The sequence below is a fragment of the Hippoglossus hippoglossus genome, chromosome 10, assembly GCF_009819705.1.
Source record: "Hippoglossus hippoglossus isolate fHipHip1 chromosome 10, fHipHip1.pri, whole genome shotgun sequence".
Lineage (NCBI taxonomy): Eukaryota > Metazoa > Chordata > Actinopteri > Pleuronectiformes > Pleuronectidae > Hippoglossus > Hippoglossus hippoglossus.
Window position 1 is genome coordinate 11464904 of NC_047160.1, and position 19408 is coordinate 11484311.

General features: G+C 44.1%; 1 protein-coding gene across 7 annotated transcripts in view; it reads right to left on the reverse strand.

Moving 5' to 3' along the window:
* The window catches only part of gria3b (glutamate receptor, ionotropic, AMPA 3b), an 85213-nt gene extending 66114 nt beyond the window's left edge, over positions 1 to 19099 (reverse strand). For 5 of the 7 annotated variants that reach the window (XR_004615147.1, XR_004615148.1, XM_034597642.1 and 2 more), the window contains exons 1-2: positions 18793 to 19099; positions 18195 to 18353 (exon numbers count right to left, since the gene is read on the reverse strand). Coding sequence is in view for 5 of the 7 variants with exons in the window: in XM_034597642.1 (XP_034453533.1) it covers positions 18195 to 18353; positions 18793 to 18871 (238 nt within the window). In the remaining 2 variants the exon portion in view is untranslated. The remainder of the gene's footprint in view (positions 1 to 18194; positions 18354 to 18792) is intronic. The other 2 variants (XM_034597641.1, XM_034597640.1) reach the window with 1 other exon arrangement.
* Between the last annotated feature and the right edge of the window lie 309 nt (positions 19100 to 19408).

Genomic DNA, 19408 nt, shown 5'->3' on the forward strand with positions numbered 1-19408 from the left:
CCCTCTGGTCTTCATAGATCCTCCTGCTGGTCCCCACCTCCCTCCCTCACCCCCCTCAGTTTTCACCAGCCTTCATCAGGCCCGGCCTGTCCTGCTCTGAAGAAGGGATGCTGTCACGGGGAGATAGCTCGCTAGCGCCCCGGGGGGGGATTGCGTCAGCTCTTGTCATATAGAAATGTGAAGTGCTTCAAACTGCTAACTCAAATGGCAGAACCAGATTCAAGATCACCTCAATGGCGACGGTGCCATGGCTGAACGTTAGAAAAGGAGGCTGTTAGTCGTCCTCATGCATCAACATTTATCGTCTATTTGAGTTTCATTTTATCTGCTAGGTTAAACGGCACCAGTGACTACACATGAAGAAAAACACACAATTACTGCATACAATAATTTTGAAGCAGAACTATAATTCAATATGAGTGTGTTCTCGTTTTCAGTGGAATCACATCATGACATAATGGTCATGTTATCATTTTATGAAACGTTGTTTAATTTAATGCAAACTGTGATTAAAAGACTAACAAAATGATATATTCAATACGAAGGCTTCTTTCTGATGATATATGTAACAGTGGACATCAGTTCAGTCCACAATGCAATAAGTTTTGTATTAGGTTTTTGCCTGCATCTGTTATTCAATTATACATTATAGTGTTTATTAATAATGAAAAAACAGTTGTCTTACTGTTAAAATAATAATGATAATAATGACACGTTTGTGTATATACCAGCTTTCCAAAGAAAAGACAGAAAACATTTAAATCAGAAACACATCCAAGCCCCCTAATGTGAGCTGTCCCTGTCACAAGCTATACCACAAAACATTATTTAGAATTTAATACAAAGAATTTAATGATAAGCAGAGCAGCGGTTTTAAAAGATGATAAAAAAAATTGTTTTTCACAGAGCAGCTCTGTGTGAGTGACCCCCGAGTTTCTCTTCTGCCTTGTGCTCCCCCTGCCGGGTTGGAAATCCCCGGCGAGTAGTCCCTTATCTGTTGTTTGGGTTTGAACAAAAAAGAACAAACAAAGTACAGGCAACCCACTGGTGAGTTCAGGGGTGAATCTGCCTGTGTGTCTCTATGCATTGTACATGTGTGTTTGACTGCTGCAGTGCATGATGGATGATAGTGGGTCTGGGGATGCTCTGTCACTGAGGCCTGTTTGCCTGCTGCTCACCCAGCAGCACATCAGTGGCAGGTTTCTAACTTCCTCCTGAGGTGGTTGACTGGATAACCCCTCACCTCAATACAAACTTTATATTGTGCATTAACAGAAAATCAACCTGTAAGTTATTTAGAATCTAAGTCGTTTAACTGTGAACACACAATACATTCCCTTATCTGCTTGACAGTTTAGTAAATGTCACATCTAAAAAGGGTCCAGTAACTGTAATGGCTCGAATGACACATCTTTTACACCGAAGTTAACAGGTATACACAGAGTAGACCTGCAAAGAAAGGTGATCGACTCCTTTCCCATTGACAGGCGAGGAAATGATTTTCTGCTCTTTTTTTTACCCCAGTGAAACCACCACGTACATCTGGAAACCACCATGTGCTGGAAACCACCACGTCAGAAAAATCGATGTCTTTCTAGTGTTGCATCTTGCACGATATGAAAAAAATATATATCGCTGTTGTATTTTGTTCCCAAGACGTAAAAATCAAGTACACAAGTGCTCATGTCTATTTGCGTGCCAACGCCAAGGTGCAGCGTCAGCGTCTAGACTGCCAAAATTAAGAAGATGAAGAAGGAATAAGCTAACCCGGGTGCTATGTTTCCATCATTGCCGATCAGAGCCGGAGCCGATGGAGCCGTATGTCAGAGTCATTTGACCCGATAGTGAATGCCGACTGTATCCATTCACATTACAGACAAAAGTCAAATGTAAGTGGGTATTTTCACCAGTGGAATAGGCTCATTAGTGTCTCTATCAAAGACGACACTTGAATTGCTGCCTGTAATGCTACTGGTCCTAGACAAAGAAAATCATATAATACAGCCAACATGTCAAATATTACAAGAAATCTAAAAGTAGTCCAACATGGTAATCTCATGTGCGTGTTTTTGTCAAGTTTCTTATTCACACGTACTTTTGATCCAAATCTAAAGTGAGAAATAACAGGAGGCTTATTTCTGTAAAATGATATGGACATGTTTTGTTAAATTGACGAGTGTAAAGTGCATTTTTGACACCCCTGCTGCTCACATTTTGAGTGTAGCAGATCAAGCCCACCACATGGCACAGCACTTTAAAATATGACAGGAGTCATTTGTGAGAGGGAGCAAACTAAAACATTATGTTGAATATAGACTGTACAGCATTCATACGCTTACTGTATGGCACAGGGTTTAGGTTTGAATTAAAACCCAGTAAGACAATTTACTTTGCTTTGTGTTGAATTTATGTCACTCAGTGTTTTACTTTAAAAATTTAAATAAATTCAAAGATCCCCCAAGTCACAGATCAGATTGATTCAAAAAAGAATACATTATTATTATATGTATGGAATGTGTGTGGAAGTATACGATTTAAACTCTGCTATTCAAGAATTAGACGTAGGCCATACTGCACCTGAGCATTCAGGTGGAAGGCTCATGCAAATGTTCCGTCTTGTTAAAATGTTACTGGACTTCTGCTGATTTATGTGATATTAATCCATTTGTCAAATCAGTTCTAAAGTAAGCAGAGGGGAGGATTCCTTATGCAAATAAAGTTGTCTGCTTTCAACTAATAATTCATATTCAAAAGTTTAATTGAAAACAATATTGAGATGTGAGTCAAATATAATTATTGGCAAGAAATTATATAATTTCCTGTATTTTAAATATAATGAATAAACCTAGGACTCTCTAGAACTGTAGAGAAATGATTAAATGTTCGAAGAAGAGATAGTATGTACTGTCTAAAATGGGTTTTTTAACAGTAGATCAAATGTTATCATACCATAAGGCTTTAATCAGGGGTTCATTTTTGGGAACAGGGATGCAACTAAAACATGAGAATTCACAGGATTTAGTCGCATCCTATAGCATTCAAACTCTCTTAATAAGTAGGTTTGACTGTTGAAATGTATATGGTGCAGTGAAGATGTAAAGAAAAAGACCTGAGGACCAGAGCGAGGTCAGAAGAGACACACATGCACATGCTTCCCCATCACTGGGCTTCATTAACTATTCTCTCTCCTCTCTAGTTTCCTCTGCAGCGTTTCAACCACAGCTTCCTTCTCCTCTTCACCTGCCATCTTGATGGCATAGCCCTGTGCTCGTGAGAGTGGCTGGTAAGCAATCCTCAAGGGAGTCAATGACTCTCAGCTCCATCTCCCTGTGACCGATATTTTCACCTTCAGGGTTCAAGCCATCATGCTTCTCGTTTGACCACAGTGCAGCAGATGTGGCTGAAAGCTCTCCAGGGGTCAAGCAGACCCCTGTGTCGCAGAGGGCTCGTACATGCCGCGGTGTCTTCATCATCATGGTAATGCCCTCTGTTTGACAAACAAAAATCATTATGCAGAGCAAAAGAGCAGGGGGTTTGAACAAGAATGCTGTTCAAATCTTCAACACGCTGGCCATTTCAGAAGTTCAGATAACAGTGTTGTGATGGCAGCTGTGAGAACAGACCGTTGGTTGAATAATTCAGGGACAATCGGTTTGACAGGACTCAACCGATACATGCAGAAATCTTGCTTTGCATGCCCCCCGTCTGCTGAATACCCTTTCCTTGACATCTGCAATTAAGGACTATCTATGCAAGCAGATAGCAGACCTAAACCCTTGGCCCTTGCTTCACTTCGAGAGCCGTGCTCCGAGATCCCAGCCCATCACGCTGAACAAATAACAATCCCCTTCTTCGGGCAGACTCATGCAGTCCACCATTTGCTGCAATGCAGAGGTGAGAGGAGTGCTACAGGACCTGACTTATCCTTTCAAACATCCCCTACCTCCGGGAATATGCCAATACAGTACAAAGCAAGGACAGCAGCTAAACACTGACCCTTTGAGTATGGCTGTGTGCATTTTAAGGAGGATTCAGCGGAGTATGAAACATGTAAGGCTTATGATATTCTGTAATTGGATTTCCCAGAAAGCTGGTGACAAAGTCCCTCACACACCACTAATCCTCCCAATCAGCACTGCAGGCCTAAAGCGTGCTCTTCTCTGCAGATGAATATGGAGGAAGCGAGGAGAACGAGGCAGAGAGGAGAACGCAGGGATCGTGAGATGGGTGTGGATCGCGCCGCGGCTGCATCCGAATGAGCGGCCGCAGAGGGCGGTGCCGCATGTCCCGACGCGCACGGCCCTAATCAACATCTCTGGGCTGGGAGTGTGATGAGGTCGAGGAGGCAGGGCAGGGGGGGAGACATGGGGGAGTTCAACGTGTCCGACCACATCGGCAAACATTCGTACTGTTGCTGTCAGAAGTGGTCATGGGCCTCGGCTTCACAACAAACCGAGCAGATTAGCTTCGCTGAATCGCAAGAAAACAGTTCACTTTCGGACTCCATGACAGATGCTGTTAAGAGAAGAAGACGCGAGGAGAAACCGCTCAGCTCCATCACGGAGATTACACTTGGTCTAAGACAATGCCTCTAAATTATTCGACTTGACTTCAGGAGAGCTGGGTGAAAGATTTGCGGTGATATTTCTGGTATAGCGTTTGGCACCTGACTGACTTGTTTTGAATCCAATTCTACACAGCAGGGGGAATAACCTGGCAGCTGCAAACTTCCCCTGTTCCAGTTCTTATTTGGATGATTGAAAAGAAAAAAAGAAACAGAATAAACTTTTTGCGGGTGTCTGGCAGGACACATATATTTTTCCATCAATGTCAAAAACACCGGATTGTTTTGCCTGCCCTCCTCGATTCTGTGCATCGGTTCTCTCTGTTCTTGTGCGTTGCTTTCTAAAGCAGTTGGTGTTTGTCATTTTCTCTTCCTCTCATCTGCATGACAGGACAGCAAGAAGTCTTGAAATTTCCATATTCCAGTTAGAGTGCAAAACCATCTGAGTTTAATGCTTCCTGACTGGTCGTTTCTGTCCTTCAGGGGGATTTTCAGAACTCTCGGTCTTGTGTGCGGCTTATACACACATGCAAAGCCACGAGTGTGCCACACAGGGGCCACCGAAAGGAGATGACTATCAGTCAGTCTCACGAGGTCCACTTCCTGCACGTGTAAACTAAGCCTTTGCCCCCAGTGTCGCTAATCAAATTACACGTCACAATTGGTATCCTATGGCGATGAAACATACCAAGTCGAGCTATTGAGGGATTTGCATTGTGAAGCCTGATTACTGAGCTGAATTTTAAAACAGCGCTTCTCCAGGAGCAGCTCTTCGCTCTCTCTGTGAAGAATAATGGAATAAGTCAATGAGGACGGGAGATGGGACTAGTTGTTTAACCTTGAAGAGATCACTTAAAGAATTCCCCCTCCTTCTCCGCCTCAATCCAGGCCTGGTTAAGTATGTACAGTCCGGCACCGGTTTTCATCTTATTAGTGCCCTTGCTGAGACGGTGCTCTGTCCCTGAATGATAATGCTCGAGGTAGCAGGAGACAGAGTGAGATGGAAAACAGAGGGCTATGACAGTAAGTCAGCTGTAATCCTATATATTCCACAGCCTGTGATGCGGCCCCTTAAAATATGCCATAGTCACCTTATATATCTAAAGCAAATTTCCCCACATAAAACAATAAAGATTTACCTCACACAACTCCATGTCGTCACTTCGAGAAAAGAGAGAAAAGAGAGAAAAGAGAGAAAAGAGAGAAAAGAGAGAACAAAGTTTGCTGCATTAGATGAAAGATGTGCTCCATTTTATTCTCCGTCGACCTTTTTATTGTCTGGACATATGCTGGTAATGCCAATGAGAAACATTCTGTGTAAAGTGACGGCAGTGTGATACACTGTCTGTCACCAGAGGTTTTAAAATACAAGGATAAACTGACAAAGAGAGTTTATAGTGTCACTGTCAGTTCATCCAAATTCTAAAAATAGCTTTTTTCACTTTCCTCGATTGGTCTCTCGGCCCTGAAGATGGTTCGGTTTTTTATTTGCCAATCTTTTCCAAATGTTGCCCCCTTACACACTCAATAAAAACCAAGATGGATGAATTTTCATATGTGGTCTTCACCGCACTAAATACATCCACACATTTACATCTTTCCTAAAACAATTGATTAAACACTGTAAATTGTTACCGTTGGAAATTTGTTCCACCAAAGAAATAGCCCCTGTAAACGTGGCTGAAGGGAAATAAGATTTATTACAATCACGTTGGCTGTTCCAATGTCACTACTGACACCCAGAACACACCATTATACACCATCTGTAAATGGCTCCACTACGGAAACACACACAGAAGTTACACACTTGTACAGCCCTTGTAATGCTGGAAAATATTTCTGTTCTCTTTTCTGATTAAATTTGATCCAGATTCAGTTGCATTTTCAAACCTCTCTAGTTGACCGACCACTTGTGCTTTTTTTTTTCTCGATTAACTAGGAGAGCTCAGTTCTCAATTTCACGAGTACAATGCTATTACAACAAAATGTTCCAACTGATATTGTAATAAAACACGTTTTTCCTCTAATGACATTCATTCTGTGACGTTCCATTAATCTCCATTAAACTGGTGTGGAGGCAGAAATTACAAAGGACACTTCAATATCTGGGTAAATTAAATCAGTCTGCATTGCTACATTAGACACCACGAGTGGTTAGCGATGGGGCAAGTTGACGCCACAAGCTCTGGATTGTCTAACATTTTGATCCAATCACAGACTTTGATGGATTGTGAAAAAAACATGGCTGCTACATAACGGCCACAGGAAAGTGGTCATGCAACAAAGGTCTTGATTAGTCCCTAATATTTCATTCAGCTTCAGGGTGTCCAAGGACTAAAAAGCTTTACTCTCGAGACGAAACCCCAGAAATTGGGAGTGAAATGTTCACTGACTTTTCACAAACTTCGGCCACTTGAGAGCAATTTCCAAACTTAAGCTTCTTTATGCGTAGAATACCCAAAGTCTATCCCTTTACGGCTTAGGGAGAAGACTTGTACAGGGGTAGCGGTAGCAGTGGCGGCGGTGGTGGCACTACAATTGGCAGGAGAAAAATACAGAGCACAAAGTCTCGGGGAAGAAAGCAAGAGAACATAAAGCAAATCTACTGTGACTTCTCTGTGCCCTTGACATATTAAAGAAAGGTATGTTATTCAGACTAAATGTCCAGATACACCAGAATGATCAAGGTGCCATTTCACCTCACCCACACTTATTGTAAGTTTCTTTATTTTAAGTGTGGTAAGTTAATAATGTCAAAGTGGACATTAGGCTACTTTTGGCTACTTTACATTTCACAGCCGTTGGTCAGGCTATTGAATGAGTCCAGCTCATCACCCGAAGTGAATCAATCCTGACACATCGACCAACAGCGTTTAGCTGGCTTCAGTTCAATTTAGCGAACAGGAGAGATGACGGTAAAGCATCTTTACAATCAGGTTCACACACACGGGCGTACAAAACCACAGCGGTTAGTCACTTCATGTCTCTGTCCTCATACTGTGCCTCTCTCCCCCACCAGTCCCTCCTATCATAAACATAGCTAAGCCACTGAACTCTTCCAAGTCCTTTTTCATCATATCCGAGCAGTTCCAGGGCTGCAAAGGGCACCAGCATCTGAGAGGAGCTTTCTATTGAGGCCTTTGGAATGGAATCACTCCAAACGGCCTTTTCATTCCGCAGCTGCGATGGATTAGCTCTGTCATGGGTCCAGATGAGGTTTGCCTTCCTGATCTGCGCGCCACGCTGCGGAAAATAAAGCCACAACACCGAGATAAAGAAGGCAGGAAAAATAAAATTAAGGGACAGCTATCGCGCCGGCGGCTACCCGATGGTCGATGATAGAACACTTCAATATTTCATCACACAGTCATGCATGGACACACAAACATTAACAGCGGCATGGAAGCAACCGCCCACAGGTTTTACGTAGCCATGTGTGAAATGGCAAGAGCCACACAACAGCACTCTCCGAATTAACCATTGGAGGGAGAAACAGAGGAGGGTCATGGTTGAGTGAGCACATCGTGTTCACTTAATTCTCACTCATGGGGATAGTGAGCACTAAGGACAGGAGAACAGCAGCAAGAAGCATGTAAACTAAGGCCACACCGCTGTGTCACATGTAAATGTTTTTCTCTTTAACGGCCATAAATGCATCTCAATCTACGGATGTATGGACAGCAGTGGCCCCCCGCCTCCTAAATGGCAAAGGAGCAGATGAGTCACAGCCTGTTGGAGGTTTAGAGTCACCTACCACCATCGTCCTCATAGGGAGGTGTCACTGCAGTGCCCCCAGGCAGTTATTTAAGGCTGACAAAACCAGGCGCCTATCTAAAAAGAATGGAAAGAGAGCCAAGACAGTAAACCAGGAGTGAACCCTGAAAATCGCTGATTCAAGTCATCAGAGACTCTACTGAGATTCTTCAGGTCAAGAAGACTTTTTTTTACTGTGAGTGTACGGAGTATTTTTGTTCAAGTCCTCTCTAAGGACTCGCTGTGGTCAAATCATTCCACTACCTGAAGTCATCATGTCCACTTTTTGAAGTTGTCTGCGACAGGTACAGGCACAGACCTGGACATTGGGTTAATCTGAGTCAGTCGGGGTCAAGAGAAACTTTATTTTCTGCCTTGAGCAGAACTTTATTGCTCACTACTATTTCATATATTGTTAGTATAGCTAACATGCATTAGCTCAGAGGGCTAACTTGGCTTTTTTGTTTTATCACATGAATGTCCTGTTACCCTGAGCATTCTACTAAATGTCTTTAAAAAATTTGTCAGCTCAATACAATTTTGCTTGAAATGAAAAAAGAGAGAAATCCTTGAATATTTGTATTTTACCATCAAATCAGATTCAATTGACAAAATGAGTAGTTGTAAACATGGACTTACGACTGAAGTTGACACCTGAACCTCAACTATGCACTTGCATCAGTGCAGCAATATGACTGGCTGGATATGTTTCCCAGTTCAGCTGTTATAAAACAGACAATCGGCCTATTGGGGACAGGGGGTGGAATATGTGTCATACATCTGCCACCTCTGGTGTTACAGACTGTTCTATTCAGCATTCTGTGTGATCTGTCTCCTACCTCGTAAAGTCTCTGCTACAACCGACCAAATAACTCCCAGCATGTTATTTATCATTTTAATCCACGCAGGTTTGATTAAACTTGTGCATTCAATGGGAATAAGTGAATATTCAGAAATACATTGGCGCACATTATGATGACAACGCCACTAAAGTGATTTGAGAGGCTCGGGTTCTGTTCCTCAGGCGTGCCGGAAGAGATTTCCGTGTCAGTTTCATCAGCAGTTCCAGCGCATCAACAGACCCTGCTCTGACATCGCTGGGCTCTTCAATCTTCCCCTGCAATCACAGTTGTAGTAATTGTCTATAAATTCACCCCCCGTCCCCAGAGGTGTTGGTCTGCATTATGTCTTTCATTAGATAAGATGTGTTTAATATTAACCACAGAGGCTATTCATGGCACGACATGTCTTATTTGCATCTCTGTATCACTGCAAGGAATATGCTAATACCTTTTCTCCTCCCCTCCTCTCCTTCAGCCTGTATGCTAGACTGCCCATACACTAGTTTCACAAGGTTATGATGCTTCAGTGGCCCGGCGACTGTGAACTGTCACAAGCAATCAGTTATGATGGAGCCCTTGTTTCTGCACAGACATGCAGCTTTGGCAGGGCTGTGCTAGCGACTGTCTCCTCCGAAACGGGCCAGAAACGTGCGGATCAATCTGCTCAGACGGCAGACGGAGAGATGGAAGCTGGAAGCCCCTTTGCACTGTGATCCAATATTTACTAGTTTGGGCGAGTACATCGCGCCACTGCCTGTTGGTGTTTTGTATTCATAACAACACCGCCCTGATGTCCTCTTCATTTCTGACTGTCTTCAGTGCAAAAAGTACACACCACCGCACACACACACACACACACATAGACGAACAACAACAGCTGATCGTGCAGCCCAAGTGGACTGCCAAGATTAGACAGCATGTAGGTGCCAATTAATGCTCTTCTCTGGGTTCTCGAAGAATAATAAAAAGGCTCAGAAGTGTATTCTTTCCTAAGCCGAGTGACCTTGGCTAGGACAATGCAGTCGGAAGCTCCTTGTGAGGGGGGCTGCCGGAGTTTCTCTTTCTTCTGAACCCAGCGAAAGCAGACCAATGCAGCAACTTCGATGAGGCACGATGTGCTATTCCAGCTCAAGAAGAGGATTACTGATTCAGTGATTACGGGTATTGTAGGGGAGCAAAGTGAATGGCCAATAGCCAGCTGAGTGTGACTGCGATGGCTGCGGGAACATAGCTGTAATGGGCTTTGTGGGAGAGATTAAATATATATAAAGAGAGAGAAAGAGAAATGTGAAAGACAGAAAGGGGGGGGGGGGGGGTGGAGGTAAAGAAATAAAAATGCTGACTGCAATGTCAGAGATCTTTAATTGTGACAAGTTTTGAAAAATGCTCTTCCTCTCTTCTTCTTCTTTACCTACTCCATCCCTGCCGTTTCACAACTACTGCATGAGGATAAATGACATTTTGAAATGAAAAATAATCCCTGCCACAAACGACATAGCCCACTCTCCTTGAGAGATTTTGCTCACTGACAAAACAAAATGGAAAGCAGCCATTACATGAAGCTGGGCTGCTGGCAGACATATCCCTGATGCACCTGAGATGAATAGTTCACAATATAGCAGCCGCTCCTTTTTAGTTAACATGCTCCACATGTATGGGGGTTTTCTTATCATAATCAGTTTCCCTTGCATGCAGCACAACAGCAAATATGTTCAGTGCACCGGTAAGATCCTGTGTGATCCCTCACAGTGTTTACCACTGCTTTATATACGGTCAGCCGGCTCCTCTTGCTCATCACGGCGCAGCACTGATATCATCTTCAATAAGGGAACACAGACTTAGCCTGTCATTGTTGACTTATAGTTCAGAGACCACCCTATTATTTGAACAGTGCTGAACAGATGTGCGGAGCATAGATGGGCTGTCATATTGCATCATGTCTGCTCAAAAAGAGGGCTTGAGCTACTCCTCGCATTCATGGCTTTGCCATAAAGCTCACATATGGGTCAGTGTCCCACAAATTATTCATCCATTTATTCTAGTTAATGGTTACTGGAAACATCAGGGTTTTTACTGCTCAGCTGTGTTTTTACAGATGTGGACATTTTACTGTCAACAAAATCCATCAAAATGTTAAAGCTTTATGAGCAATCCCATATGTCCACGGACACATTCAAAGCACTTCTCACGGTCCAGAATCACTGTGGTATGAATTATTTTAAGAGCATCAGTTGTCATGTTATCACAAGTAACTGTGGGTTGTGGGGTGATGATATCGTCAAGTTGCCATGACAGTCCATCCATACTCATTTCACCGTAATCCCCCCCGCTCGCTAATAATTTATCACATTTGCCACAGAAAATTGGGCTGATAGATAAAGGAAATCAATAGGAAATCCAAAGATCCCAACATGCCCCCACAGTGGGTCACAACAGACTGTCAGGGCTGAGGAGCTCTTTAAAAGTAGCCTGTAAATCCACTGTGTGATTTACTGGTCTTCCGAATGAAAAATCTGTCCCTACACTTTGTGCTTGTTTATATTCCATCGCTGTTGAAATGGCCAAATGCCCAGTGTTTGTGAGAGAGATATGGAGATTTGAAGGAACCACGGCGGCGAGGGAGGAAAGCTGTTGTTTTATCAAACCACATCTGCCAGCATCATTGATTCCAAGACAAATAGCACTCCGACAGCAACACTTCTCCTCAGGTTGGGTTTAAGAGGATCTTTTGAAATTCTGATTAAAAATTCATTGTGTTGAATCTGCCTCGGAGTCTGTTCTGTGTTTTCTATTCTGAATCTCATTACAGCTTCAGCGATATGCCTGACTTAATAAAAAAATAAAATATACATATAAAAATACAGAGGAGGGCATCTCATGGCCAGAAAATTAGGTCAAAACAACATTCCCTTCGGAGGTTTGGCCTTTGGGATCTCGCCAGCTTTTTCTGTATTTGCTGTATGAGAAAGCTTTAACCTTATTCGACCACAACAAACCGTACCCGTCATTGTATTCATGCCAGTGAAACTTCAAGAAAATTGTATAAAGGAAACTATTTCATCAGAACTCAGTAGTCTCAGCATGCTGGGTGTTGCCCTACTATAAGAACTCTGTGGCGTCGAGCCCATTGACGCTGGCTCAGATTGTTTTTTTTAAACATTTGATAAATATCATAGGAGTCAAGTGTATTATTTGAATCACGAAATAAATCACACACTAAAATCAAACACCCTGTCTGACCCTTGCCCTAGGGTAATATTTTCATGTATTTAGTTTGTTTGGTTTGTCTGTTAGCAGGATTACACAAACCATGCTTGACGAATTACCATGAAATTTGGTGAGAGGATGTGGAATTGATCAAGAAAGAACCCATTCCCTTTTGGTGCAGATCTGAACAAATGGGCGGATCGAGGAATTTGGTTTCACTTTCTCTGCAGCATTTCTCCCAGAAGTCGTTCAATCTACGGCGGCAGCTTGGAAGCACATACACGCGCGCAAATGACACTCTCACGTGCAACAGATGGACTTCATGGACGATAGCACGAGCTCACAAGAGAGCATGCAGCGAAAAGGGAAACAAATAACGCATAGCTTTACAATGCAGCAACAGAGCAAAACACCAAGTTAAGGATCTTGTGTTATTATGAGAAGTGAAAACACATTATTTTTCATTACGAAACTGTGGCGGGACAAATTAGAATATGACGGGCCGGCCCAGCTGGATGGTTTTCATGTGGGGAAGAACATGTCAGGAACCCACAGCGCCACGCAATTCCCTCATGCAAATCTGTGGTCAGCTGTGGAACTGCAGCGAGCCGTAATACAAAGTCCTTGGAGCTGCAAAACTGTAAATCTGCCCTTATGCAGTAACATCACATTATTTTTTATTCAGCATTTTATTTTGGCTTGCATGAATCCTTTTAAAGCCCTTATAGTAATAATTAATATTTAGTCTTGGGGTTGCTAAGAATATAATGCCAAAAAGTGCCAGTCAGATCCTAAAATGTGAGAATAGCTGCACCCTTCCTCTGCCCCATCCTCTGCTATCTGAACCGTGCTGTCACTCACCCCCCTCTGCTGTTGGCCCCGCTCCCCTCTCAGGGACCTGCAGTTCCCACAGCATGTAACCTCATCCAGAGCCGTTACTGTCCCACTCATCTGCCTGAGACCCACATGCAGCCACCTCAGCAGGCCTCTGAGACCGCCTGGCCTGCTGGCCTCAAAAAAACACTGTGTTATGTTACCATACATGTTTCTCTCAGAGACTTCTGCACAATCATGGTTCTTAATAACAAGTTCATACACTTTTTTTTTCTTAATCTGCATATCTTTACAGAAAGGACATTTTTAAAGCGTGTTGGCTTTTTTCCACACAGAGAGGGTCAAGGAATATTCTAAACGTGAACTTTACTTTAGGAGCAATGAAGCGTGTCGCGGGAGCGTCAGTACATAGCAGTGAGATTTGCTCAGTAACAAACTTGAAGAGGGAGACAGAACGTGCCCGTCTGTGCATATGTGACCGCACACACGCCTACTGTCTGTGACTGTGTGTGCGGGCTCCGTGCATATGTGCACACACATGCGTACATATGAGCATGTGCATCCATACACAAACCTCCATCTGTGCCTCCAACACAGCTGGAATGTGATGGCATGTCCCAGTACAACCCCCCATAGCCTGGAGAAGTCTCTCGCTCTCTTCCCCTCCCTCTCTCCTTCTCTCTCTCTCTCACACACACACACACACACACACACACACACACACACACACACACACACACACACTCAAACATTCACACATCCTCTCTGAGATAAGCAACCTCTAAAACATTTTCTAATCAAATCCTTTCTCCTCTTGCTTTCTCTTACTGCAGTCTCTATCTCTATCCTCCCACCACTCAGTCGTCAGCCCCTTCTCTCCTTTCCCAGCTTCCCCTGCCATGTTTGCCTGGTCACACCCTTCAAGTTGAGTTACAGGCTGCAAGGACAAGAAGTGTGGTGCTTACTACAATCACCTGAGGAGCTTCTCTCGACCATAGCCTGTCTCTGTCAGGCCATGAGCTGCGGCAACACGTCTCCCTGTCGCTCTGTCCATTCACACACCAACCAACACCAACAACAGCCCCTAAAGCTACATGCAACAATACATGCAAGGATTGGGTAAGGTCTGTTTTTTTCTCATCCGTCCGTGCTTCACAACATATGCCATTTGCCACAAGTGTTCAGTCAAAGTGGAGGCTGCCAGTGGAAAGAGACTGCTGGTGTTTTTTGGCAACATGTGCAGAGCTAGATCTGGGTGGGCGTAAAGGTCGGTGAAGAAGAGGCTTCGAAGAATGTGTTGTGTCTAGACAAATATTTGACTTGAGTGCAGCGCTGGTGAGTGTTTATGATGATCCTCATCATTATGTGCAATGCAACATCCAGTGCAAGAGTGCTGCACATAAATAATGTGTGATGTCATTCATTTTTCTGCACATCTCCTCACACTGACATTGCCAATATTGCACCATTGACCAGTGGAAAAAACTGGCTTAGGCTCAATAAATAACACATTCTACAAGTGTTTGTTTCATCTGTGCAAAATCCTTAATCACAAAACCAAGAATTTGCTCTTGTTCCAACTTTTTATTGTACAGACACGAGAGTGGCAGCCGATCAATCTTCTGATCCGAGCCTTGGCACGAAAGCAAGAAAGCCCATTTCTGCAAAATGTCAGACTATTCCTTCATTATCCCTCCTTTTTCAATAAGACATATTGCCTCTCACGTGCCCTCTGTTTTTCTCTCTTGTCCCTCTCCCGTCTTTTCTTTTGCCTTCTGGAGAGACAAATGTAATTCCATCCTCTTGGTAGCGAGGCGGTTCTGACTACAGTAGCTATAGGCGGTCGGAGAAGGTGGCTGAACGGTTCAGCCAAAGAAGCATCTGCCTGCCAGGGTTTAAGAACCCGAAGGATTTAATAAAACAGGGGTAGGCACATGTAAAAAGGCTGGCAGAGGGGACACAGACCATTAGCTTAATGACAGAATGAGGAATGAGGAACAGAGAGATGAAATTCAAAAGCCAAGCATTGCAAAATTTCCCTTTAACAGGAATCAAGGCCAGTAATCTAATAAATAGCGCAGCACAGAGAGACGGAGGGGCGCTTGGTGCCTTTCTTTTTCTCTGCCTCAGGTAAAGAAGGAAGAAGATGAAGGGTAAACAGGAGAAAAAGGGATGGCAGCGTCATTAAGTTGGCTAGCCGTGACCATCAGGAACATTAATGCTGCCTGCTCTGCTTTCTTCAGTCCGCTACCCTTTGCTTTGAACTACGCCTCTGTGAGCATACCTGACTCCGAGCTTCCACTGCTATTATGGACCCTCCACTGGTAATTACACATTTCACTATTTCTGATGTCACTTCAAAGCAACAACAGTCTTGCCACCAAAGCACACACCATCCCTCTGCAGTACAAAGTCGAGCCTTAAGGATTACTGAAGCCACACATTGTTTTGCTGCCGGTCACTAATTCAATTAATAGCATAAGGCTTAAAACTGACTTGAAAGAAATGGTTCTGACACCAGGACTGCGCCTTAATTATACCTAAGGATTTCCATATTTTGTTTCTAGAAAGCAAAATAAACTCCGGCAAGTTTAATTTGGATTTCCTGTGCTCGCATCCTCTTGCTCCTCTCCCTCTATTATATGACTTTTAAAGGATGTAGAGCAAATGAGGGGGAGTGATCTACATGATGAGTCAGAGTACAGGGCTTTGGCACTCTCTGTCCCAGGGTAAAGAGAGAATACACACTAAAGCACAACCACATCAGCTGCGAGATAAAAAGGTCCGGGCAAAAACAAAATAAAATAAAGGCTGTCATCTCAACGACCCTTCAAGGCCTAAGGCAGCCACATCTCATCTTGATCAAAGCAATGAAGCTCTCCTCGAAATAGATTTACTCCCCAAACCCGCGTAAATGCCACTATTGTAAAACCTTGTTTCACATTGTCCCAATCATAAAGTAGATGTGTGCTATCGCTCACAAAAGGTCTGAGTCATCCACGCGGGCCTATTGATGACAAAGGGAATTCGAAACGTCCACTAAATAATTGTGACAGCTTGCAGAACAAACAACAGCGCTGACAAATGTAAAACACAGAACACGGGAGGTCCTCGCTCGCTCGGGGCGAAGCCTCAAAGGCCTGGAAGTCAGCAGATAAGTGATATTTAATAACCGTCATCTCTATTTTGTTCACGACATCGGTCCAGACAATCTGAGGTGCTTGTGGACTGTTGTGAGCTCAGCATGAGCTGTCTGTCGTTTGCGAGCCGAGCTTGACAAGACTCTGAGGGCACTACCTTGAAAAAACTCTGATATTAAAAGAATGCTACATCTCAGACTGCTTTTAAAACAGTCTTTGCTCACAGGTTTTTGAATTATTTACCTGAATATTTTATAATCAAGCAGATGACCTTTAATGTGTTCAGTAAAAACTTCTTTTTGGTATAATGTAGCAGGCTAAACACACGGGCAGATTTTTAATAAGCAAATCAAAGCTCTCTGCTCGCAGCAAACAGTATAATGACATTTGACAATCACCCTCTTATTTTTGCATCATTAAATGATGCATTTCTTCCATGCATTGCTTATTTTGCGTCATTAAAGGTTCATAGTTTTCTTGTATGTGAAGTTCAAGGCAGTCCTGAGACAGTGCTCTTGATGGAGAGAGATGCTGAGACGTGGCAGCAAGAAACACGAAACGGGGCCACGGCTCCCACAGGAGCCCCTTCCTCTGACTAAAGCTCTGTCTGCCCCTGAATTTAATTAGATTCTGATATCAAGCCTTTTTCCTCCTATGCTTCCCTTCCTCTTCAACATGCGTGAAATTGCAAAGGACTATCTATTATTTATTCCCTCTCATTTGCTTATTGTTTCTTATGGATGCATTCGTTAGGGCACCGGCAGCTCTGCTTCTTGTGATACGACGCTCTGCTTCATCTCCCTCACTGCTCAGACCCACCTCTTCTGCAGGTCTGAGCCTAACTCATTTGCTGGTGTTGGTTAGGGAGCTATGGATTTTTTTTTTTTTTTCATTCACCCAATGACAGCACGGTGAGGTGCTATGAGGGCTGGGTGCTAATGAGCTGACTCTGCAATGCTGGGGGAGATGCTCTGTAACACAGGGGGGGGAGTCAGAGGATGGAGCAGGCAGAGATGCTCTGGCACGTAGGAAGTCAGAGGGGCCATTATGACCGAGCCACACAGGGGTTAGACAGACTGGACATCTCACACCGAGCTGTGTGTCTCCCTGGAGTCGGCCATTCAGCCAAACTGAACCCATCATTTAAAATGACATCACAAAATGGCAATCTCGGGCTCTATCTCTTCCCCCTTTTCATCCACTCTGTTTCTGCTGATTTCGAGAAACGGCTGCCAAGGGGGTGTAGAGAAATGATGTTAGATCAGCTACAAATCAAAAAGGGCTATGTGCACCAGTTGCACCATGAGGTGTCCACATAAAAGCACCCATAAAAAAGCACGGACAAATCAAGATAGTGCACCGTATTCATTTATATCCTTTCTTCTTGAAGAGTGAATTGTGTGTGTGAAGAAAGTTAAAGATATTTGCAGCACATGCTCTAACATCCAATTGTGTTCCACATAAACTCTCCCAGCAGTGTGAGTCCTTGACACAGGGTTTTGTGTAATTGGCTGCATTCTCTCCTCAAGGCTGGCAATGTAAACAGCAACTTATTTTTCATTGTGGGATGTGAGGGTTGGTGAAATATCACCTCTGCTCAACTCCAGACGGACAAAATACTAGACATTTTGTGATAAACCCAAAAAAATGCAGCAAGAACAGTGTGTACGCTATCAAAATTCTGTTTGTGGATGTGTGTGTTATTCCCACTGAGCCTCCAGGAGCCAGAGCGGAGTGGGATGAACTTGACTTGGCGTCCCCCCTATGAGCTCCATATGAGTGTTGACATAAATAATTCTGCTCGGGACAGCTGTGGCGGGGATCTGGACAGGAACCGAATAAAAGCACACTTACACGCGTGGGTGACCGAGAAGCTGTTGGAGGACTCGAGGTTGTCCACATTGTAGTTGAGGTGGAAAGGCTTCTCAGTGGTGTTTTGGTTGGTGTTGTAGAGTTGGACAGCGAACCTGAACGCGCTGTGCTCCTGCACCGTGGAGCGCATGAACAGTCCCCCTTGAAGAGATGGAAAAAACATGAAGATGAGACAAAGCTTCCACATCACACCCGTGCATTTCAATGTGGAGTCAGAGGAGACTAGATTTTATTCAGTGAGGGGAGACTCTATACGTCCCATGGTGATTTTAAATCTGTGCGCATGTTACTATCATGCGTTTTTGGCCATCGCGCCCGTCAGTAACTCTTCAGGTCGAGCTGACCGTCTCCCTCCTTCCTCGTTCCTACTCATCACTTCTCTCCACACAACACAGACGTCGCTTTAATCTAGTTTTCAACAATCAGCGGCTTTGAGCTTGCAGCATAATCAAGTTAGTCTCCGCCACATCACTGCGCACAGCTCCGCGCTCCGTACGGCACAAAACATTAAAAAGCATGCAACGTTGCGTTTGATTCCCCCACACAAACCCGCGGTCCTTATCCATAAAACAGCACTTACCGATATTAATCTGATTGGGGAAGCCTGAGAGCGTTCTGTCACAGAGCCACAGCAGAAACAAAACCACGCGCTGTGCCATCTTTCTTTTTCCTCCGACCTATGATCTGTTCAACTCCTTAAAAGCGTCTGTCTGGGCACATTCACATAGGAGGCTGTGTTCTGGATGGGGAGCCGGGCGCGATGAGGAAAATCCAGTGGATGTGGTGATGATGGTCGCTCACAGCGCACCAATTAGGTTCATTGAGGTGCAGCCCGAGCAGCTGCAGAGCATTGCTTTTTTCCCCTTGCAACTAAGAGATAGAGAGAGAGGGGGGGGGGGGGGGGGGCGAGTGAGAGAGGGAGAGAGGGAGAGAGAGGGAGATGAGGGGAGGGGAGGAAGGAGCTGATCTGAACTCCGATTGGACCAGTGGCGGTGCTGGCCGGTGTTGGTCAAACTTGATCTGACGCTAGAATTAAATAATATAAAAGCCCGATTACGACTGTTTGGCTTAAGTGCGGCACTTGTCAATATTAGCACAGGGCTGCTGGAATCAATATAAAACACCGCAGTCTCATGTGGCCAGCGACGGTGAACGAGCCCGGACACATCCAGCTGCCGCAGCTGCTGCAAGAGCTC